This window comes from Hypanus sabinus, chromosome 25, assembly GCF_030144855.1.
Source record: "Hypanus sabinus isolate sHypSab1 chromosome 25, sHypSab1.hap1, whole genome shotgun sequence".
Classification (NCBI taxonomy): Eukaryota; Metazoa; Chordata; class Chondrichthyes; order Myliobatiformes; family Dasyatidae; genus Hypanus; species Hypanus sabinus.
In genome coordinates, this window is record NC_082730.1 from 5,315,191 (window position 1) to 5,339,802 (window position 24,612).

The 24,612-nt window shown below is 49.1% G+C and overlaps 1 protein-coding gene across 2 annotated transcripts in view; it reads left to right on the forward strand.

Moving 5' to 3' along the window:
• The window catches only part of LOC132380944 (plexin-A2-like), a 570,948-nt gene that overhangs the window by 443,985 nt on the left and 102,351 nt on the right, over window positions 1–24,612 (forward strand). For both annotated transcript variants that reach the window (XM_059949929.1, XM_059949928.1), the window contains exon 16: window positions 24,138–24,305. In XM_059949929.1, coding sequence (XP_059805912.1) covers window positions 24,138–24,305 — 168 coding nt within the window. The remainder of the gene's footprint in view (window positions 1–24,137; window positions 24,306–24,612) is intronic.

Sequence of the window (24,612 nt, forward strand, 5' to 3'; positions counted from 1 at the left end):
ACAGCCCTTGCTGTCTCATACGCAAGCCTGGGCAGTACGATACGGGAAGCAGTCTGTAGCCCAGAGACAGCCGTAGCTGTCTCATACGCAAGCCTGGGCAGTACGATACGGGAAGCAGTCTGTTTCCCAGGGACAGCTCTAGCTGTCTAGATACGCAAGCCTGGGCAGTATGATACGGGAAGCAGTCTGTGGCCCAGGGACAGCCCTAGCTGTCTCATACGCAAGCCTGGGCAGTACGATACGGGAAGCATTCTGTTGCCCAGGGACAGCCCTTGCTGTCTCATACGCAAGCCTGCGCAGTACGATACGGGAAGCAGTCTGTAGCCCAGAGACAGCCGTAGCTGTCTCATACGCAAGCCTGGGCAGTACGATACGGGAAGCAGTCTGTTTCCCAGGGACAGCTCTAGCTGTCTAGATACGCAAGCCTGGGCAGTATGATACGGGAAGCAGTCTGTGGCCCAGGGACAGCCCTAGCTGTCTCATACGCAAGCCTGGGCAGTACGATACGGGAAGCAGTCTGTTGCCCAGGGACAGCTCTAGCTGTCTAGATACGCAAGCCTGGGCAGTACGATACGGGAAGCAGTCTGTGGCCCAGGGACAGCTCTAGCTGTCTAGATACGCAAGCCTGGGCAGTACGATACGGGAAGCAGTCTGTGGCCCAGGGACAGCTCTAGCTGTCTAGATACGCAAGCCTGGGCAGTATGATACGGGAAGCAGTCTGTGGCCCAGGGACAGCCCTAGCTGTCTCATACGCAAGCCTGGACAGTACGATACGGGAAGCAGTCTGTTACCCAGGGACAGCTCTAGCTGTCTAGACATGCAACCCTGGGCAGTACGATACGGGAAGCCGTCTGTTGCCCAGGGACAGCCCTAGCTGTCTCTTACGCAAACCTGGACAGTACGATACGGAAGCAGTCTGTTGCCCAGGGACAGCCCTAGCTGTTTAGATACCCAAGCCTGTGCAGTACGATACGGGAAGCATTCTGTTGCCCAGGGACAGCTCTAGCTGTCTAGATACACAACCCTGGGCAGTACGATACGGGAAGCAGTCTGTGGCCCAGGGACAGCCCTAGCTGTCTAGATACGCAAGCCTGTGCAGTACGATACGGGAAGCATTCTGTTGCCCAGGGACAGCCCTTGCTGTCTCATACGCAAGCCTGGGCAGTACGATACGGGAAGCAGTCTGTTGCCCAGAGACAGCTTCAGCTGTCTACATACGCAACTCTGGACAGTACAATACGGGAAGCAGTCTGTTGCCCAGGGACAGCCCTAGCTGTCTAGATACGCAAGCCCTGGCAGTACGATACGGGAAGCAGTCTGTTGCCCAGGGACAGCCCTAGCTGTCTCATTCGCAACTCTGGACAGTATGATACGGGAAGCAGTCTGTTGCCCAGGCACAGCCCTTGTTGTCTCATACGCAAGCCTGGGCAGTACTATACGGGAGCAGTCTGTTGCCCAGGGACAGCCCTAGCTGTCTCTTACGCAAACCTGGACAGTACGATATGGAAGCAGTCTGTTGCCCAGGGACAGCTCTAGCTGTCTCATACGCAAGCCTGGGCAGTACGATACTGGAAGCAGTCGGTTACCCAGGGACAGCCCTAGCTGTCTCATACACAAGCCTGGGCAGTACGATACGGGAAGCAGACTGTTGCCCAGGGACAGCCCTAGCTGTCTCATACGCAAGCCTGGGCAGTACGATACGGGAAGCAGTCTGTTACCCAGGGACTGCCCTAGCTGTCTCATACGCAAGCCTGGGCAGTACGATATGGGAAGCAGTCTGTTGCCCAGGGACAGCCCTAGCTGTCTCATACGCAAGCCTGTGCAGTACGATACGGGAAGCAGTCTGTTGCCGAGGGTCAGCTCTGGCTGTCTAGATATGCAAGCTCGGGCAGTACGATACGGGAAGCAGTCTGTTACCCAGGGACAGCTCTAGCTGTCTCATACGAAAGCCTGGGCAGTGCGATACGGGAAGCAGTCTGTTGCCCAGGGACAGCCCTAGCTGTCTAGATACGCAAGCCTGGGCAGTATGATACGGGAAGCAGACTGATACCCAGGGACAGCCCTAGCTGTCTCATACGCAAGCCTGGGCAGTACGATACGGGAAGCAGACTGTTGCCCAGGGACAGCCCTAGCTGTCTCATACGCAAGCCTGGGCAGTACGATACGGGAAGCAGACTGTTGCCCAGGGACAGCCCTAGCTGTCTCATACGCAAGCCTGGGCAGTACGATACGGGAAGCAGTCTGTTACCCAGGGACAGCCCTAGCTGTCTCATACGCAAGCCTGGGCAGTACGATACGGGAAGCAGACAGTTGCCCAGGGACAGCCCTAGATGTCTCACACGCAAGCCTGGGCAGTACAATACGGGAAGCAGACTGTTGCCCAGGGACAGCCCTAGCTGTCTCATATGCAAGCCTGGGCAGTACGATACGGGAAGCAGTCTGTGGCCCAGGGACAGCCCTAGCTGTCTCATACGCAGGCCTAGGCAGTACGATACGGGAAGCAGTCTGTGGCCCAGGGACAGCCCTAGCTGTCTAGATACGCAAGCCTGGGCAGTACGATACGGGAAGCAGTCTGTTGCCCAGGGACAGCCCTAGCTGTCTCATACGAAAGCCTGTGCAGTACGATACGGGAAGCAGTCTGTTGCCCAGGGACAGCCCTAGCTGTCTCATACGCAAGCCTGTGCAGTACGATACGGGAAGCAGTCTGTTGCCCAGGGACAGCCCTAGCTGTCTCATACGCAAGCCTGTGCAGTACGATACGGGAAGCAGTCTGTTGCCCAGGGACAGCCCTAGCTGTCTCATACGCAAGCCTGGGCAGTACGATACGGGAAGCAGTCTGTTGCCCAGGGACAGCCCTAGCTGTTTAGATACCCAAGCCTGTGCAGTACGATACGGGAAGCATTCTGTTGCCCAGGGACAGCCCTTGCTGTCTCATACGCAAGCCTGGGCAGTACGATACGGGAAGCAGTCTGTTGCCCAGAGACAGCTTCAGCTGTCTTCATACGCAACTCTGGACAGTACAATACGGGAAGCAGTCTGTTGCCCAGGGTCAGCCCTAGCTGTCTAGATACGCAAGCCCTGGCAGTACGATACGGGAAGCAGTCTGTTGCCCAGGGACTGCCCTAGCTGTCTCATTCGCAACTCTGGACAGTATGATACGGGAAGCAGTCTGTTGCCCAGGCACAGCCCTTGTTTTCTCATACGCAAGCCTGGGCAGTACTATACGGGAGCAGTCTGTTGCCCAGGGACAGCCCTAGCTGTCTCTTACGCAAACCTGGACAGTACGATATGGAAGCAGTCTGTTGCCCAGGGACAGCTCTAGCTGTCTCATACGCAAGCCTGGGCAGTACGATACTGGAAGCAGTCGGTTACCCAGGGACAGCCCTAGCTGTCTCATACACAAGCCTGGGCAGTACGATACGGGAAGCAGACTGTTGCCCAGGGACAGCCCTAGCTGTCTCATACGCAAGCCTGGGCAGTACGATACGGGAAGCAGTCTGTTACCCAGGGACTGCCCTAGCTGTCTCATACGCAAGCCTGGGCAGTACGATATGGGAAGCAGTCTGTTGCCCAGGGACAGCCCTAGCTGTCTCATACGCAAGCCTGTGCAGTACGATACGGGAAGCAGTCTGTTGCCGAGGGTCAGCTCTGGCTGTCTAGATATGCAAGCTCGGGCAGTACGATACGGGAAGCAGTCTGTTACCCAGGGACAGCTCTAGCTGTCTCATACGAAAGCCTGGGCAGTGCGATACGGGAAGCAGTCTGTTGCCCAGGGACAGCCCTAGCTGTCTAGATACGCAAGCCTGGGCAGTATGATACGGGAAGCAGACTGATACCCAGGGACAGCCCTAGCTGTCTCATACGCAAGCCTGGGCAGTACGATACAGGAAGCAGACTGTTGCCCAGGGACAGCCCTAGCTGTCTCATACGCAAGCCTGGGCAGTACGATACGGGAAGCAGACTGTTGCCCAGGGACAGCCCTAGCTGTCTCATACGCAAGCCTGGGCAGTACGATACGGGAAGCAGTCTGTTACCCAGGGACAGCCCTAGCTGTCTCATATGCAAGCCTGGGCAGTACGATACGGGAAGCAGACAGTTGCCCAGGGACAGCCCTAGATGTCTCACACGCAGGCCTGGGCAGTACAATACGGGAAGCAGACTGTTGCCCAGGGACAGCCCTAGCTGTCTCATATGCAAGCCTGGGCAGTACGATACGGGAAGCAGTCTGTGGCCCAGGGACAGCCCTAGCTGTCTCATACGCAGGCCTAGGCAGTACGATACGGGTAGCAGTCTGTGGCCCAGGGACAGCCCTAGCTGTCTAGATACGCAAGCCTGGGCAGTATGATACGGGAAGCAGTCTGTTGCCCAGGGACAGCCCTAGCTGTCTCATACGAAAGCCTGTGCAGTACGATACGGGAAGCAGTCTGTTGCCCAGGGACAGCCCTAGCTGTCTCATACGCAAGCCTGTGCAGTACGATACGGGAAGCAGTCTGTTGCCCAGGGACAGCCCTAGCTGTCTCATACGCAAGCCTGGGCAGTACGATACGGGAAGCAGTCTGTTGCCCAGGGACAGCTCTAGCTGTCTCATACGCAAGCCTGGACAGTACGATACGGGAAGCAGTCTGTGGCCCAGGGACAGCCCTAGCTGTCTCATACGCAGGCCTGGGCAGTACGATACGGGAAGCTGTCTGTTTCCCAGGGACAGCCCTAGCTGTCTCATACGCAAGCCTGGGCAGTATGATACGGGAAACAGTCTGTTGCCCAGGGACAGCCCTAGCTGTCTCATACGCAAGCCTGGACAGTACGATACGGGAAGCAGTCGGATGCCCAGGTACAGCCCTAGCTGTCTCATACGCAAGCCTGGAAAGTACGATACGGGAAGCAGTCTGTTACCCAGGGACAGCTCTAGCTGTCTAGATATGCAACCCTGGGCAGTACGATACGGGAAGCAGTCTGTTGCCCAGGGACAGCCCTAGCTGTCTCTTACGCAAACCTGGACAGTACGATACGGAAGCAGTCTGTTGCCCAGGGACAGCCCTAGCTGTCTAGATACCCAAGCCTGTGCAGTACGATACGGGAAGCATTCTGTTGCCCAGGGACAGCCCTTGCTGTCTCATACGCAAGCCTGGGCAGTACGATACGGGAAGCAGTCTGTAGCCCAGAGACAGCCCTAGCTGTCTCATACGCAAGCCTGGGCAGTACGATACGGGAAGCAGTCTGTTGCCCAGAGACAGCTGCAGCTGTCTACATACGCAACTCTGGACAGTACAATACGGGAAGCAGTCTGTTGCCCAGGGACAGCTCTAGCTGTCTAGATACGCAAGCCTGGGCAGTGCGATACAGAAAGCAGTCTGTTGCCCAGAGACAGCTCTAGCTGTCTAGATACTCAAGCCTGGGCAGTACGATATGGGAAGCAGTCTGTTGCCCAGGGACAGCCCTAGATGTCTAGATACGCAAGCCCTGGCAGTACGATACGGGAAGCAGTCTGTTGCCCAGCTACAGCCCTAGCTGTCTCATTCGCAACTCTGGACAGTATGATACGGGAAGCAGTCTGTTGCCCAGGCACAGCCCTTGTTGTCTCATACACAAGCCTGGGCAGTACTATACAGGAGCAGTCCGTGGCCCTGGGACAGCTCTAGTTGTCTCATACGCAAGCCTGGACAGTACGATACGGGAAGCAGTCTGTTGCCCAGGCACAGCCCTAGTTGTCTCATTCGCAACTCTGGACAGTACGATACAGGAAGCAGTCTGTTTCCCAGTGACAGCCCTAGCTGTCTAGATACGCAAGCCTGGGCAGTACGATACGGGAAGCAGTCTGTTGCCTAGGCACAGCCCTAGTTGTCTCATACGCAAGCCTGGGCAGTACTATACGGGAAGCAGTCCGTGGCCCAGGGACAGCTCTAGTTGTCTCATACGCAAGCCTGGACAGTACGATACGGGAAGCAGTCTGTTGCCCAGGGATAGCCCTAGCTGTCTAGATACACAAACCTGGGCAGTACGATACGGGAAGCAGTCTGTTGCCCAGGCACAGCCCTAGTTGTCTCATACGCAAGCCTGGGCAGTACTATACGGGAAGCAGTCCGTGGCCCAGGGACAGGTCTAGCTGTCTCATACGCAGGCCTGGGCAGTACGATACAGGAAGCAGTCTGTTGCCCAGGGACAGCTCTAGCTGTCTAGATACGCAAGCCTGGGCAGTACGATACGGGAAGCAGTCTGTTGCCCAGGGACAGCCCTAGCTGTCTAGATACGCAAGCCTGGGCAGTACGATACGGGAAGCAGTCTGTGGCCCAGGGACAGCCCTAGCTGTCTAGATACGCAAGCCTGTGCAGTACGATACGGGAAGCAGTCTTTTGCCCAGGGACTGCTCTAGCTGTCTCATACGCAAGCCTGGGCAGTACGATACGGGAAGCAGTCTGTTACCCAGGGACAGCCCTAGCTGTCTCATACACAAGCCTGGGCAGTACGATACGGGAAGCAGTCTGTTGCCCAGGGACAGCCCTAGCTGTCTAGATACGCAAGCCTGGGCAGTACGATACGGGAAGCAGTCTGTGGTCCAGGGACAGCCCTAGCTGTCTAGATACGCAAGCCTGGGCAGTACGATACGGGAAGCAGTCTGTGGTCCAGGGACAGCCCTAGCTGTCTAGATACGCAAGCCTGTGCAGTACGATACGGGAAGCAGTCTTTTGCCCAGGGACTGCTCTAGCTGTCTCATACGCAGGCCTGGGCAGTACAATACGGGAAGCAGTCTGTTGCCCAGGGACAGCTCTAGCTGTCTAGATACGCAAGCCTGGGCAGTGCGATACAGGAAGCAGTCTGTTGCCCAGAGACAGCTCTAGCTGTCTAGATACTCAAGCCTGGGCAGTACGATACGGGAAGCAGTCTGTTGCCCAGGGACAGCCCTAGCTGTCTAGATACGCAAGCCCTGGTAGTATGATACGGGAAGCAGTCTGTTGCCCAGCTACAGCCCTAGCTATCTCATTCGCAACTCTGGACAGTATGATACGGGAAGCAGTCTGTTGCCCAGGCACAGCCCTTGTTGTCTCATACGCAAGCCTGGGCAGTACTATACGGGAGCAGTCCATGGCCCTGGGACAGCTCTAGTTGTCTCATACGCAAGCCTGGACAGTACGATACGGGAAGCAGTCTGTTGCCCAGGCACAGCCCTAGTTGTCTCATTCGCAACTCTGGACAGTACGATACAGGAAGCAGTCTGTTTCCCAGTGACAGCTCTAGCTGTCTCATACGCAAGCCTGGGCAGTACGATACGGAAGCAGTCTGTTTCCCAGTGACAGCCCTGGCTGTCTAGATACGCAAGCCTGGGCAGTACGATACGGGAAGCAGTCTGTTGCCTAGGCACAGCCCTAGTTGTCTCATACGCAAGCCTGGGCAGTACTATACGGGAAGCAGTCCGTGGCCCAGGGACAGCTCTAGTTGTCTCATACGCAAGCCTGGACAGTACGATACGGGAAGCAGTCTGTTGCCCAGGGACAGCCCTAGCTGTCTAGATACACAAACCTGGGCAGTACGATACGGGAAGCAGTCTGTTGCCCAGGCACAGCCCTAGTTGTCTCATACGCAAGCCTGGGCAGTACTATACGGGAAGCAGTCCGTGGCCCAGGGACAGGTCTAGCTGTCTCATACGCAGGCCTGGGCAGTACGATACAGGAAGCAGTCTGTTGCCCAGGGACAGCTCTAGCTGTCTAGATACGTAAGCCTGGGCAGTACGATACGGGAAGCAGTCTGTTGCCCAGGGACAGCCCTAGCTGTCTAGATACGCAAGCCTGGGCAGTACGATACGGGAAGCAGTCTGTGGCCCAGGGACAGCCCTAGCTGTCTAGATACGCAAGCCTGTGCAGTACGATACGGGAAGCTGTCTTTTGCCCAGGGACTGCTCTAGCTGTCTCATACGCAATCCTGGGCAGTACGATACGGGAAGCAGTCTGTTACCCAGGGACAGCCCTAGCTGTCTCATACACAAGCCTGGGCAGTACGATACGGGAAGCAGTCTGTTGCCCAGGGACAGCCCTAGCTGTCTAGATACGCAAGCCTGGGCAGTACGATACGGGAAGCAGTCTGTGGTCCAGGGACAGCCCTAGCTGTCTAGATACGCAAGCCTGGGCAGTATGATACGGGAAGCAGTCTGTGGTCCAGGGACAGCCCTAGCTGTCTAGATACGCAAGCCTGGGCAGTACGATATGGGAAGCAGTCTGTGGTCCAGGGACAGCCCTAGCTGTCTAGATACGCAAGCCTGTGCAGTACGATACGGGAAGCAGTCTTTTGCCCAGGGACTGCTCTAGCTGTCTCATACGCAGGCCTGGGCAGTACAATACGGGAAGCAGTCTGTTGCCCGTGCAGCATGCTGTCCCTGTGCTGATGAACCCAAAAGAACAGCAGAGTCCGGTACAATTTGGCTCAAGCTGCATCACATGAGTTTCCAGTCAGCGAGGATATCTATGTAGGACCGCCTTAGGGACTCCAGCTCCAGATTTTTTCCCTCATTGTCAGTGTTGAACTCAGTGTGGGACTGCCTTAAGCATTCCAGCTCCAGGTTTCCCTCCTGAGTTTTTATCCAATCAGAATGATAAAACAACAAGCTTGATCAAGTAATGGGGGACTGTTTCCTTGTGTCAAACATTTTGAACAGGGAGTCAGCGCAGTGTCTCTGGGCTGAATGCCCCTTCCTCACAGTGATGCTGAAGACCTGTTGTGGTGCTGGACCAATTCCAGTGTTCCAGGTCCTTGCTTGCGCAAGAGTTGACCGTGGCCGTGTCGAACCTGTCGAAGCACTACATCGCAGTAAATGTGAGTGGCCGCTGATACTTCTCACCCTGCTCCTCGGGCACCGGTATGATTGGCGCCTGTTTGGCGGCAGCAGTGAGACACTGAAGATGTCGTTGAATGCTCCAACCAGCCGTCTGGCGCAGGTCTTCATTATCCTGACAGGCACACTGATAGAGCCGATGACTCGTGAGGATTCAGCTTCCCAGACAGAAATCAGGAGATCACCACTGCTTTGTGGACTCACACGGTTGTAGGGTTATTCTCCCTTCCAAAGCACGCATAAAAAGGCGTTGAGCGCATCGGGGAGTGAAACTTCGCAGCCATTTATGCTGCTAGGTTTCACCTTGTAATGACATTCAAACTCTCCCACAGCTATTAGGCATCTGATTCCACCTCTAGCTTCACCCGACATTGCCTTTTCGCTGTCATTATGGCCTCCGTAGGTCATACCTGGACCTCTTGTAGGAATGATAATTAGCATAATAATTAAGTAAGAGCAAGACAGCAGGTTCAGAACAAATGTATTTCAGGCTGCTGTAAGAAGCAAGAAGGGAAACTGTGTGAAAGGACATGGAGAAAATTGTCCTTCATTAAGTGAGGCATAAAGTATAAACGTGAGCAGGATTAGATTGAACTGTTTGCAGCATTAATTACTCTGCAGCTTGAAGACTGCAACAGTTCACCACATTATAGATGTGGGGGTGCAAATGGGATGCTGCCAGGACTTGGGTATTGTAGCTAGAAGGAATAATTGAATGGTTTTGGGATTATTTCCTTGGGGAGAGAAAAGACTGTTGCGCATCGAGGTGTATACAATTACATGGAGTCTCGAAAGATTAAACAGGAATAGATCCAAAGCTAACGGCCACCGATTGTAAATGAATACACGTTAGGAGTAGATGTAAGCCACTTGGTCTTCTCAAGCCTGCTGTGCCAGCCAATAAAAATGTGACTGATCTGATTGTCACAGTCATGCAGGCCCATCATGTTATGCTGACCATCAAGTAACTGTCTGCATGAAATTTGGTACCCCATTCACCTGAGGTCATCTTTCTCTCATTCATTTATCCAGAACCCACTCACTACTGCTATGGGTAAAGACCCTGCATCCTGCTCCCTCGCCCTTTGACTGTAAGTCTCTGACAGAATGATCTCAACAGAGCGTGTGCCTGCTTTAGTTACCTGTTGAGAGACACAGCATGGTTACAGTCTCTTCCATCCCAGTGATCCTGCGCTGCCCAATTACACCTGTACAATCCTAATCACTGGCACTGTAAACATGTTACATTACCTGCTGCCCTACTGTCCACCCCTTTTTCTAAAGTGACGCACTTTCCACGCCCCTCACAGTCTAATTAACGCCCCCCTTGGTCGCCTCAGCTCTGTTGGCTACAAGCCTAGCCTTGGCAATTCGCTTGTGTTGAGGTGACACGCTCAGTGTGCAGTTGTTGGTGTTGCCCTCTGGAGTGCCCACATTTCAGTAGGCCTCCTGTTCGCTTGCCTCCGTCCTGATTGGCTACCCTTCTGAATTCTATTGGCCCACATTTCTTTGGCTCTCAGAGGTTCACAGATGGTGTCTATTTTGATATGTAATGGCCTGCTGATTGCAGACCAGGAGGGAGGGGAGAAAGCAGATCGTCAGCTGGAGGTCCGTTCGGGCTGCAAAGCCAGTGAGGTGGAACTCTTCATCCCAGTTCAGTTCAAAGTAAAATTTATTACCCAAGTCCATATATGTTACCATCTTCTACCTTGGTTCACTGTTTTTCAGGGACAGGAAAATAACAAAATATATTAAAACTTACAATAGAATAAAAGAAATGTGGTAGAATAGAATACTCACAGGTTGAGTGTGGACTCAAAGAGCAGTGTTCTACAGTGCTGCAGGGCCAGTGCTAGTGGATGGATTTAGCTGGGAAAATACAACTAGCACAGGGTGGGGCTGAATGGCCTGTGTTGCAGATACTTGATAGATGCCCCTCTGTCCCAGCGAGTAAGTCAGTCCATAGGCTTTTCCTACTTCAACCACAACCTCTCCCACTTTTTCTTTTTTTCCAATATTTTTATTGATTTTTAAAAAAATGTACAAACAGGAGGAGAATATCTCTGGGATATATGTCATTAGCAGTTCATACAGAAGTTACAATAAACAATATCAGAATCACACATAGTGTTGATCTACAAAGTATAAGTTTGATATAGAATGTATAATTCTTCTCATCAATTTATGAAGAAAGGAAGGACTATTAGAAATTTTTATATAAAAGAAAAGAGAAAAAAGCCCACTGTTCTAAACAGAAGGACTGGGCAGTCCATCCTGAGAGAAAAACCAAGAGACAAGAGACTCTCTGATCAAATCCAAGGTTCGAAAAGATAGCTGGAAGAGAATCAGTATACAATCAGATCATACGCTTTCCTCCTTCATGTCTTGTTTTAAGTGTAGAGAAAATAAGAAGTCGGACATTAGATACATCCTTTAAATTTGAAGAAATCTGGCGACCTTTTATTCAATATTCTCTCCCACTTTTTCAACGACGTGCAATGTGCTGGAGGGACTCCGAGGGTCGAGCAGCAGCCGTGGGACGAAAAGAATTGTCGGTGATCCAGTTGAGAGCCTGCATCAGGGCGCCTCTCAGGCCCTGTGGCTCGATTTGGGGTGTCACGCGTAGCCTAGAGGTTAGTGTAACACAATTACAGCGCCAGCGCCCAGCGTCTGTCTGTCAGGAGTCTTCACATCCTCCTCATGACCGCGCGGTGTTCCTCTCACATTCCAAATGCGTACGGGTTAGGGCTAGTGGGTTGTGGGGATGATATGTTGGCGTAGGAAACATGGCAAAACTTGTAGGTTGCCCCCAGCATTTATTTATTGAGATACAGCACGGAACCGCCCCTTCTTTCCCTTCGAGCCACACCAACCAGCAACCCCCTGATTTAATCACTGGACAACTTACAATGACCAATTAACCTCACACTTGGTTGTGGATGCAAACTCTGCATTTCACTGTATGTTTCGAGTTACAGGTGGCAAGTAAAGTTAATCTTCTTTAAATAGCACTTTGAAGCATAATTCTGCATGGGACCAGATAAGACAGTTGATAGTTACGTCCGAATCTCGATTCCAATGCAGATACTTACTTCATCAGCTGCTGCTCTCCAGATCAGAAAGAGAGTTTCAGAAAAGCTTTAACCATCACTCTGAGTGCCTGACAACTGATAGAACAGAAGATCTCATGTGGAAAAGATGCAATGAAAGGAAGATTTAAACAGAATTATAAAGTATTTAGTCAATTTAACTTCATGTCAGTCAGAATGTGACACTACAGTGTGAGCATTTAAGTAAAGCTCAGTCTTTCAGTAAGGTTACATTTACCTTAAATGACTATCTTTTAGTAAGGCCTACAGTACAGCAGATTCCACCACTGACTTGCATATCCATAACATTTTACAGAGCTGGTGACTGGGGTTTAATTCCTGCCACTGTCTGTAAGGAGTTTGTATGCTGTCCCCTGTGTCTGTGTGGGTGCTCCCGTTTTCTCCTGCATTCCAAAGACATACAGTTAGTAAAGCAAGGGCATGCTATGTTGGTGCCGGAAGCACAGCAACATTTACGGCAAATCCTTCTTCTGTGTTGGTTGTGGATGCACAACGATGCACTTCATTGGATGGTTCAATGTACATGTGACAACTAAAGTTAATCTCTCTCTCCATTGGCCTAGCTCCAATGAAGGCAGGTGTAGAGTCATTACACGGTTTGTCCATAGATCAATTAAAATTCCCAAACAAGATGTATTTATGCGATTTAAAGCCCGTACCCTGACCAAGACATTGGAGACACACTGAGCTTTAGTGTTCCAAGCTGGCCTCTGATGGCTGGACCATCTTCCTGTGACCTCTCTCTGATGCTCCTCCTCCTTCCCTTTTTTCCATGATCTCCACTCTTTCAGGTTCCTTCCTCTTCAACCCTTTACCTCTTCCATCAAATCTCTCCCAGCATCCTACTTCATCCCCCCCACCGCCACCCATCTCCCTTCCCACTCACCCATCACCTGCCACCTTATCTTCCTTCCCCTCAACCACCTTCTCATTCTACCTTCTTCCCCCTTTCTTGTCCAGATGAACCGTCTCAAACAGAAATATGGATGGTTTATTCCTCCCCATAGATGCTGCCTGACCTGCTGAGTTCCTCCAGCATTTTGTGTGTGTTGCTCTGGATTTCCAGTGTCTGCAAAATCTCTTGTGTTTACCATCTTCTTATGAGCAAGAGGTAAATAGTCCCACAGCTGAAGATGCTCCCTGGTTGGTGGGGTATACCTGTTTCCATGGTGGCGTGAGTTCAGAGCTCCTGCTGGACTGTTATAGGGAGATTGAACTAAGGTAGAAGATCACCATTGAATGTTGAGGCAGGATGACAGGGTCGAATGACCTTCTCCTGCTCCAACTGCACTCTACATGAGACAATCCAAGAGGATCATGTCCCCATCAACTCCAACTAATTGTTATTGACGCTCCATCGAAAGCATTCTGTCTAGATGCATCATGTCTTGGTATGATAGCTGCTCTGCATGTGGACACGGGAAACTGCAGGGAGATGTGGATACAGGAAACTGCAGGGAGATGTGGATACGGGAAACTGCAGGGAGACGTGGACAAGGGAAACTGCAGGGAGATGTGGACAAGGGAAACTGCAGGGAGATGTGGATACGGGAAACTGCAGGGAGATGTGGACACGGGAAACTGCAGGGAGATGTGGACACGGGAAACTGCAGGGAGATGTGGACACGGGAAACTGCAGGGAGATGTGGACACGGGAAACTGCAGGCAGATGTGGACACGGGAAACTGCAGGGAGATGTGGATACGGGAAACTGCAGGGAGATGTGGATACGCGAAACTGCAGGGAGATGTGGACACGGGAAACTGCAGGGAGATGTGGAGACGGGAAACTGCAGGGAGATGTGGACACGGGAAACTGCAGGGAGATGTGGACACGGGAAACTGCAGGGAGATGTGGATACGGGAAACTGCAGGGAGATGTGGACACGGGAAACTGCAGGGAGATGTGGATACGGGAAACTGCAGGGAGGTGGATAATGGAAACTGCAGGGAGATGTGGACACGGGAAACTGCAGGGAGATGTGGACACGGGAAACTGCAGGGAGATGTGGATATGGGAAACTGCAGGGAGATGTGGATACGGGAAACTGCAGGGAGGTGGATAATGGAAACTGCAGGGAGATGTGGACACGGGAAACTGCAGGGAGATGTGGACACGGGAAACTGCAGGGAGATGTGGATATGGGAAACTGCAGGGAGATGTGGATACGGGAAACTGCAGGGAGATGTGGATACGGGAAACTGCAGGGAGATGTGGATATGGGAAACTGCAGGGAGATGTGGACACGGGAAACTGCAGGGAGATGTGGACACGGGAAACTGCAGGGAGATGTGGATACGGGAAACTGCAGGGAGATGTGGATACGGGAAACTGCAGGGAGATGTGGATACGGGAAACTGCAGGGAGATGTGGATACGGGAAACTGCAGGGAGATGTGGATATGGGAAACTGCAGGGAGATGTGGACAAGGGAAACTGCAGGGAGATGTGGATACGGGAAACTACAGGGAGATGTGGATATGGGAAACTGCAGGGGGATGTGGATACGGGAAACTGCAGGGAGATGTGGACACGGGAAACTGCAGGGAGATGTGGACACGGGAAACTGCAGGGAGATGTGGACACGGGAAACTGCAGTGAGATGTGGATACGGGAAACTGCAGGGAGATGTGGATACGGGAAACTGCAGGGAGATGTGGATACGGGAAACTGCAGGGAGATGTGGACACGGGAAACTGCAGGGAGATGTGGATACGGGAAACTGCAGGGAGATGTGGACACGGGAAACTGCAGGGAGATGTGGACACGGGAAACTGCAGGGAGATGTGGACACGGGAAACTGCAGGGAGATGTGGATATGGGAAACTGCAGGGAGATGTGGATACGGGAAATTGCAGGGACATGTGGACACGGGAAACTGCAGGGAGATGTGGACACGGGAAACTGGAGGGAGATGTGGATACGGGAAACTACAGGGAGATGTGGATATGGGAAACTGCAGGGGGATGTGGATACGGGAAACTGCAGGGAGATGTGGATACGGGAAACTGCAGGGAGATGTGGATACGGGAAACTGCAGGGAGATGTGGATATGGGAAACTGCAGGGAGATGTGGACACGGGAAACTACAGGGAGATGTGGATAAGGGAAACTGCAGGGGGATGTGGACACGGGAAACTACAGGGAGATGTGGATATGGGAAACTGCAGGGAGATGTGGACACGGGAAACGGCAGGGAGATGTGGATACGGGAAACTGCAGGGAGATGTGGACATGGGAAACTGCAGGGAGATGTGGACACGGGAAACTGGAGGGAGATGTGGATACGGGAAACTGCAGGGAGATGTGGACACGGGAAACTGCAGGGAGATGTGGACACGGGAAACTGCAGGGAGATGTGGATACGGGAAACTGCAGGGAGATGTGGACACGGGATACTGCAGGGAGATGTGGATACGGGAAACTGCAGGGAGATGTGGATACGGGAAACTACAGGGAGATGTGGATATGGGAAACTGCAGGGAGATGTGGATACGGGAAACTGCAGGGAGATGTGGACACGGGAAACTGCAGGGAGATGTTGACACAGCTCAGCTCATTGTTGGCTCTGTTAACACTTCCCACTCTCTCAGTAAAAGAGCTGGCATTATCAAAGACCCCACCTACCCCAAGCTCTCTTCTCCCCTCCCTCTCCCATTCTGCAGTAGATACCAAGCTCAAGGGCAGCTTCTATCCGGATTAGCAGACCCTTGAACAACCCTCTTATACAATTGGTTAGATTCTTGGCCTCACCATCTCCCTCATTGTGATCTTGGATTTTATCATTTATCTGCACTTAATTTTCCCGTAGCATTTACACTTTATTCTGCATGATTATTCTAGCTCAACGCACTGTGTAATGATCTGATCTGTATGTAAGACAAGTTTTTCACTGTATCTTGGTACATGTGACAATATGAAACCAATTCCAATCTCAATGTTATGGACATTGGGAGGGAATCACATGGAGGATGTAGGAATGGCAGCAAACTGTTGTGGGAATACTAACTGGGCAAATAGACTGCAGATGGAGGTGGTCATCCCGTTCAGCACCAGGACCAGTGATACTATTCTCAGCACGTTAATGGGACTGGAAATGATAGGTTTTATCAGGAATTGTGGGAAAGACTACAGTTACAGGGGTTGGGAGGAGAACCTACCCAAGTTGTTCATGGGTTTGGAGCCAGGTTTGCTTCCCATAAACCATTGGATAGAGCAGAGCTGAGCCTGAAGCAGAACATCTACCCAATGTGCCAAACAATAACGACTGTTTCTTTAATCCAGTTCTCCCATCTTCTCCCTGCAACCCTTAAGCCTCTCACCAATCAAGAAACTATCTGTCTCCACCTTAAATATATCTAATGACTTAGCCTGCACAGACAGAGGAGCAGAATTCGGCCATGCAATCCATCGAGTCTTTTCCACTATTTGATCATAACTGATCCATTTCCCTCTAAGCACCATTCTCTCACCTTCTCGTAACCTTTCACACTCTGAATAATCAAGAACAGGTCAACCGCTCTCTTAAATCCATCCACTGACCTGGCCTTCACCGCCTCCTGTGGCAATGAATTCCACAGATTCACCATCATCTGGCTAAAGAAATTTCTCCTCATCTCTGTTCTGAATGGACATTCCTCTATTCTGAGGCTGTGCCCTCTGGTTCTAGACTCACCTACTGATAGAGACATCCTCTCCACATCCATTCTTTCCAGGCTTTACAGTATTCGGTCGGTTTCTCTGAGACCCCCAGGACTATCACCACCACCCAACCCAACCTAGAATCAGATTGGGAATGGGTATTGGAGTCACTTACCCTCATGCTGCCTTCCAGTATCAGCAGTGAATTTTTTATATAATTTTTAATCCCATTTACAACCTAGGCCATGACTTTCAAATGTCCAACATAACTTGGTATCACAGATACAATTGTTATGGACAATTTGAAAGACAGAAGGACTTGAACTATGCTCTCCAAATGTATCTGGTCATTATCGTGAGACATCATAAGCTCGTGATTCAGTTACAGCTTTCATGACCTCCTTTGCTAACTGCTGCCCAGTGTTCATTGCCATCAGCTGATCGATGTTGGCTTTGGATGTATCCCAGCCTTTTCCCTGCGCTCTGATTGTCCCAGGAGACTATTACATTTTCTGTGACATTGCAACATTTACAGTAACCTTTTGGAAGCTGCATTTCTATGCATTAACTTCTATGTGAATTGCATTTTCTCTGTGGTAAATGATTGTAAAAATTAGAGCATCCAAAGTGGAAAATTACAAATCCTGTTCTGAGGTGGATGAGCAGCAACATGTCAGTCCATGACCTCCTCTTATGCCAAGATGAGGCCACGCACAGGGTGCAGGAGCAACATTTATATTCTGTCTGAGTAACCTCCAATCTGATGGCATGAATATCGATTTCTCCTTCCAATAAAAAAAAATTCTGCTCCCCTCTTCCTCTCTTCCTCACTCTAGCCTCGTACCGTCTCTCATCTGCCTATCACCTTCCCCTGGACCCCATCCCCCTTCCCTTCTCCCATGGTCCACTCTTCTCTCTATCAGATCTGTTCTTCTCCACCCACCTGAAGCCATCACCATCTAGCTATCCTTCAACCCCTCCCCCACTTTTTATTCTGGAGTCATCCCCCTTCCTTTCCAGTCTCGGGGAAGGGTCTCAGCCTGAAACGTCGACGCTTTATACGTTTCCATAGATGCCGACTGACTCGCTGAGTTTCTGCAGCACTGTGTGCATGCGGCTTTGGATTTCCAGCATCGGCAGACTGTCTCGTGTTTATGAGAGTTTGCAGAGTTTGGAAACACTGAGATGAAGAAAGCTCTGCACTTGATGCGTTTATCACTTCGTAGTTAAAGAGGTACTTTGCTGGTGGAAGGGGAAATGAGGGATTTCATTTCTTTGCCGAATGTCAAAGCTGTTGAACTGATAACTGCATGCACCCATTTTATTGACCAACAGGACTGTGCACAGTTCAGTATATTTGTCAATAAGCTCTTCCCATAGAACTGATCTGTATTCCATTAGAAACAATGCAGTTTGATTTCTGGCTGGATGCCACAGTCTGGAAGGGTTTAATGAGATCTACACTAATTACAGCCTTCTATTTCCAGCCTCTTCAGATGAACACAGTTGAACAGAATAGAATTACTTTAAATGAGTTCTGACAGTCTAATAATAATCTCAGAAGCTAATTACAGGAGGATTTAGTGTACACCAGAGAGGCGGTGGGGCCTACGCTGTCTGACCCACCCCAGAGAAACAGTGTCTGCCGTCTCAACCACTTTGTCACACTTCCCACTTTGCAGATGTCCTTTCTTTGTGGAGCACTGTGTTGGACTAGGCCATCACCACTACAAGGCCTTTGACAAGGTCCCGTATAATAGTTAGGTCACACAGGGAACAGGAAGAGAGACTGGGTTGGATTTATTATTGGCCTGATGGTAGGAAGCAGGGGCTGATGGTGGAAGGAAACAAAGAACTACAGGGCATAGGTGTGAAAATAGAGTGGAAGGATTTGAAAGGGGCAACTTCTTCACACAGAGGGTGGTGAATATATGGAACAAGTTTCCAGAGGAAATGGTTCAGGCAGGTACAACAATGACATTTAAGAGGCATTTAAATGCATATTGGACAGGAGCAGGGTTCTCAACCTGGGGTCCACAAATCCCTTGGTTAATGGCCGGGGTCCATGGTTTACCTAAGCCCCTGGTTTAGAGGGATACAGACCAAAGCTGGCAAATGGGACTTGCTTGGGTAGTCAGCGTGGTCCAGCTGAACCAAAGATGCCATTTGTGTTTGTCGTGGTTTCTCGTGCCCCACAAATGACCAGGAGATGCAGAAGATTCTTCAAGAAGGGTTAAACTTTAATTTGCAAATCAAAGCTGAGACAGTAATTGAGCTAGTCGCTGACTGACTGCCCACCGATCCCTGGACATGGCATGTTTTATAGTAATCTCCTGGTTTAGTTGCATTAGTATATGCAATCGGTCTACAGTTGCGTATCACACGTACATCCGCCACTATTGTTTCTACCCATTGACTTAATCATGTTCTAATCTACATCTCTTAGCTACCTCTCATTAACCCACCATTGTCTTCTACATTCTTAATATTTCATTCTCCTACTAAATTGGGTACATGCATAGCAAATAGCAAACTCAGACTACATAATTTACATCTCTTAGCTTCCGCTTATTAACACACCATTGTCTTCTACATTCCTAAGATTTCATTCTCTAGCAAATAGCAAGTTGCAACTTTTATACTCCAATATGTTCAGATGTGGTGACCTTGAATATTGTGAGACTTTCCAATTCTCCATCCATCAGCAGTCTCATGAATGTGCTAGCTACAGATCTCATCGGTCACCGTATACTAACAACATCACTTGTACATAAGGAAGTGTCTGACATAATGACTGACAGGTTATTGTTTGATTGTTTACAAAGCTATGATGAAGAGTTAATGTCTTTGAAAGTGGATTGCATCTATTTCTGGTTTATTGAAATATTCCTGCATTGAGGTGTGTGATGCATTTACTTACTGCCTGTTACACCACTGGCATTTAGAGCAACAGTAAAGGTCCTCATCTCTGGAATTCCTTCATCATGTCTGTTGTTTCCTCTTAGTTTTCACTACTGTCAGTCATGCAAGTCTTAGGAATACCATCAGATGTAGAAGAATTGTTCATTACTGTTTCCCAGTCAGGATTGTTAGCCCTGAGCTGACCCTGCGAAACTGGAGGACCAGTGAGCTACTCTCAGTCTGGCCTCTAACCTTTGACCTGCTTACAGCACAAAACCCTGACTCCTGCCAACATAGCTCTCTGGGTCATTGAGACAAGCAAGCCTCCATCTACAACAAGGGTGTGGTCCTCTTGGATGATGAGATGCTCTAACCCTGTGATAATCAAATCCTCTGCAAAAGGTTTCAAAATTCTCAGCCTACACCCAGAAACCAGGGGAGTGGCTTTGGGACAACACCTGATATTCAAGCTGGTCCTAGCAGCCTATTATATAGCATAAGGGAAGGATGCCAATTTAAAGGACAGAGGCCCTGTGTCAGTCAGGGCCAGACTGTCTCATGGCTTCTCACCCTCTGGACCTTGTCCCTCTCCCAGCTGTGTTTGTGTAGGATCTAAATATTGGTCATGTGTTGGCCTCATCTGTCCGCAGTCTCCATCTCCCCCCAGTCTCTTCCATCCATCTCCAACTCCCCCAGTCCTTCCACCCTGTCCATTCTCCAGCTTCAGCTTGCTGAGATTACATCTCGGAAAAGCTTTTCTTGATTACCTGGTCTGATTTATAAGTGACTTTCTTATATTTACATGAGACATCTAGTCCTTGTCTTTCCAATGGAGCTACCTCTACCAAAACCTTCACAGTTCTCTGGAACTATTCCAGAATCTAGTAATTCTAGAAAGATCATTACTAATGCCTCCACAATCTCATCAGCTCCTTCTTCAGAACCCTGAGATGGAGTCCATCTGGTACAGGTGATTAATCTACCTTCAGAACTTTCAGCTTCCCAAGCACTTTTGCATTACTAATTGCAACTAAACTCAATTCTGCCCCTGATTCTCACAAATTTCTGGCATATTGCTGGTGTCTTTCATATTGAAGACTGACACAAAATATTCATTGTTCATCTGCTATTTCTTAGCCCCCATCACTACCTCTCCAGCATCATTTTGCTGCTGTCCAATATCCACTGGCCTCGATTTTACTCTTTATATATCTGACAAAACTTTTGGTATTTTCTTTTATATTATTGGCTAGCTTACTTTAATATCTCATCTTTTCTCTCCTTATGACTTTTTTAGTTGCATTCTTTTGCTTTTTAAATTATCCTCCAGTCTTCTAAATCCGCAATAATTTTTGCTCTATATATGCCCTCTCTTCAGCTTTTATGTTGGTTTTGACTTCCTTGTCAGCCACCATTGAGTTATCCTGCCTTTAGAATACCTCTTCATCTGTGGCATGTATCTATCCTTCCCCTTCCGAATTGCCCCGAGAAACTCCAGCGTTGGTTTTCTGTCATCCCTGCTAGTGTCCCCTTCCAATCAACATTGGCCAGCTCCTCTCTTGTGTCTCTGTAATCCCCTTTATTCCACTGTAATCCTGATACATCTGACTTTATCTTCTCCTTCTCAAACTACAGGGTGAATTCTATCATATTCTGATCTCAAGCTCCTAAGGGTTCCTTCACCATAAGCTCCTGAATCAAATCTGGTCAATTACACAACGCCTAAGCCAGAATTGTCTTTCCCCTCGTGGGCTCAACCACAAGCTGCTCTAAAAAACAATCTTATATAAATGCAAAAAATTCCCTCTCTTGGGATCTAGCACAAGCCTAATTGTCCCAATCTACCTGCATATTGAAATCCCCCTTGATTATTGTAAAATTGCTGTTTTTACATGCCTTTTCAATCTCCCATTCTAATCTATATCCCTCATTTTGGCTTCTGTTTGGAGGCCTGTATATAACTCTCATCAGATTCTTTTTACCAGGGTCCTGACGAAGGGTCTCGGCCCGAAACGTCGACAGCGCTTCTCCCTATAGATGCTGCCTGGCCTGCTGTGTTCCACCAGCATTTTGTGTGTGTTGTTCTTTTTACCTTTGTAGTTTCTTAACTCTACCCTCAAGGATTCTACATCTTCAAACCCTATTCACTTCTTTCTAAGGATTTGATTTGACTTTTTAATAACTGAGCCACCCACCTCCTACCTGTCCTTTCACTGGCTCACTTTGGAAGTGCCTTGGTCTTGTCTTTTGCTCTGTGTTAGTGGTCAATTTATCATCTATTCTAATTGTGACACAGGCAGTAGTTTGATTGAATCAGCCACAATTCTACTTCGAATGTTATATTAGTTCCAACAAAGCCTTCTGCACATAGTAAGTGGTTTACTTATTTGTGACAAATACCAACATTACCATAGCTGACACAATGCCGGACATGAAATATACTGAGTCCATTTCAAACTGCTGAGCATAATCAAATCATTCCATCAAATGTAGTCTCGGCTGTTCTTGATTTAAGAACAAGTATAATTGCACTATTAAAGTTTTTATTTTAATGTTGCCTTGATTTGTCACTATAATGCTTCCAAGTAATTTGTGAAATAAGTCCTGATTTGGGTTGAAGGATTACCTTGGACATACCTAATCTTGTTACGGTAAAGAGCTTTTGGGAATGTAAGCTTATTACTGCTGTGAGAACCGTAACGGTTGTCACTGTGACATTAACAATGGCCAATACTGTGTTGCCAAAAGACAGATAAATCAGGGAGAATAGAAAATTATCTTTGTCTTGGTTAAAAATTTCACAGGGACTGTCTTCAAGAGGAAGTGGCCTCTATCCTTACAGAACAAACTCCCACACATTTATTCGTTTCTTGAGACACAGAGAGGATCAGGCCCTTCTGTCCCTTCGAGCTGTGTCGCCCAGCAACCAACCTATTCAACCCTAACCTAATCATGGGGCAATTTACAATGACCTATTAACCCACCAACCGGAACGCCTTTGGACTGTGGCATGAAACTGGAGCACCCGAAGGAAACCCACATGGTCATTAGGAGAACGTACAAACTCCTTACGATCAGTGGCGGGAATTGAACCCAGATTACCTGCACTGTAAAATATTGAGCTAATCACTATGCTACACTCACGGTAATAGGTCCTAACAGATCAAGCCCATCACACCCATGTGACCAACCACCTTACTAACCTGAATGTTTTTGGACTGGTGGAGGAAACCAGAGCATCTGGTGGAAACCCACATGGTCACAGGGAGAACATACCCCTTCCAAGGGGGAAATGAACCCATGTCAGTGGGGCTGCAATAGTGTTATACTAACCACTGTACCACTGTGTTGCCCTGTAATGAGCATTGTCCAATTTCAGTATGGTTTTGGCTATCAGAATTGGAGTACAAATGTCAGTTGGTGATCCACACATAAAACTTCCTTTCTGCATTGATCTGTTGATCAACGTTGAGTGAGTGAAGCCAGGAGACTTCAGTCACTGCATTGAGGGAAGCTGGGAGACTTCAGTGGGTGAGGAGGCTGGGGAGGGGGATCCCATGCTCCGGTCACTCTGGATGGATTGAACTCTGAGGCTGCTGTTTGTCGGAAGCCAATGCGACAATGAGACGAGATCTTCATCTGTTGCTCTTCACACTTTCTCTCCTGTAGTCACAAAGCAAGTTCAGAATTGCTGCCGGATTCACAGGAGAAGCTATTTCTAGATCTGTGTGAGCTGCGTACCATGCCAGCTCCTGCTCAGGCTCATCTCGAGATCTGTATCGCTCTGATGAATCCACGATTTTTTATTCTCTCAGAGTGTACAACATCCACCAAGAATATACACTTAGAACATTACACCGATAGCCCCTGTTAGAACCTATGAATGGCAAGTAAGTATATGACCCACAATCCATGTGCTGCTTGGCATTGTCCTGCTGCAGACGGGAACTGTTGAACCATCATTTGTCCATGCTGATACCTCCACCGAGGACATCTGTAAAACAGGGAGCCCCAAGCAGGCTGCACCTACTTTAAACACCCTCATCACCCAGGGTGTGCCCTTTTTTCCTTGCCACCATCAGGAGATGCAGGAGGGTGAAGGCACGCAATCGCCGTTTTAGGAAAGTATCTTCCCCTCCGCCATCAGATTTCTGAACGGTCCATGACCATGAAAATTACCTCACCATTTGCTCACTTTTCACACAATCTATTTTTAAATATATTTTTATTGTAACGAATAGTAATTTTATGTACTCCACTATACTGCTGTTACAACTTTCATGACAGATGTCAGACACAGGATGGCGCAGTAGCATAGTAGTGAACGAAACACTTGGAGCACCAATAATCGGTGATGGGGGGTTCAATTCCTGCCACTGTCTATAAGGAGTTTATACATCCTTTCTGTGACCATGTGGGTTTCGTCTGGGTGCTCTGGATTCCTCCTTACATATGGTTAAAGTTGGTCAGTTGCCGGAAGCATAGCAACATTTGCGAGCTGTCCCCAGCACATCCTCAGACTGTGCTGGTCGTTAACACAAATGGCACACTTCCCTCTATGCCTCGATGTACATGTGACAAATAAAGCTACTCTTTAAATCTGATAATACTTGATTCTGTTTTGATGCCGGGGAGAATTGTAACTGAACTTTGCTCCTTTCCTAGGCGTTCTGTGTCTGAGATTGTCTGCGTCTCTGCTCCATCTCTACATGGGCCTGGCATTGTCCGCGTTTCAGTGAGTGTTGATCGCGCACAGCTGGAGGACAGTCTGCAGTTTGAATTTATTGATGATCCCACTGTTCTGAGGATTGAACCAGAGTGGAGTATTGCCAGGTACATGACCTTGTGACATCTAAGTTTTACGTTACATGAATATTTGAAATACATTTGTGCCACAACAGATTTCTGAATGGACAATGGAACTATGAACACCACCTCACAATTTTTGCTCTCTTTTTGCACTATTTATTTAATTTTTAATATATTATAATTTGTAGTAATTTTTTTTATATACGGTGGATTTCAGTTATCGGGACCACAAGTTCTGGCCCTAATAAGCTGCTGCCCCAGTTAACTGAAGTTTCATGGAAGTAGTTAAAATGTATAAAAAAGACCAACTACCATTTAACTGAGTAACAAA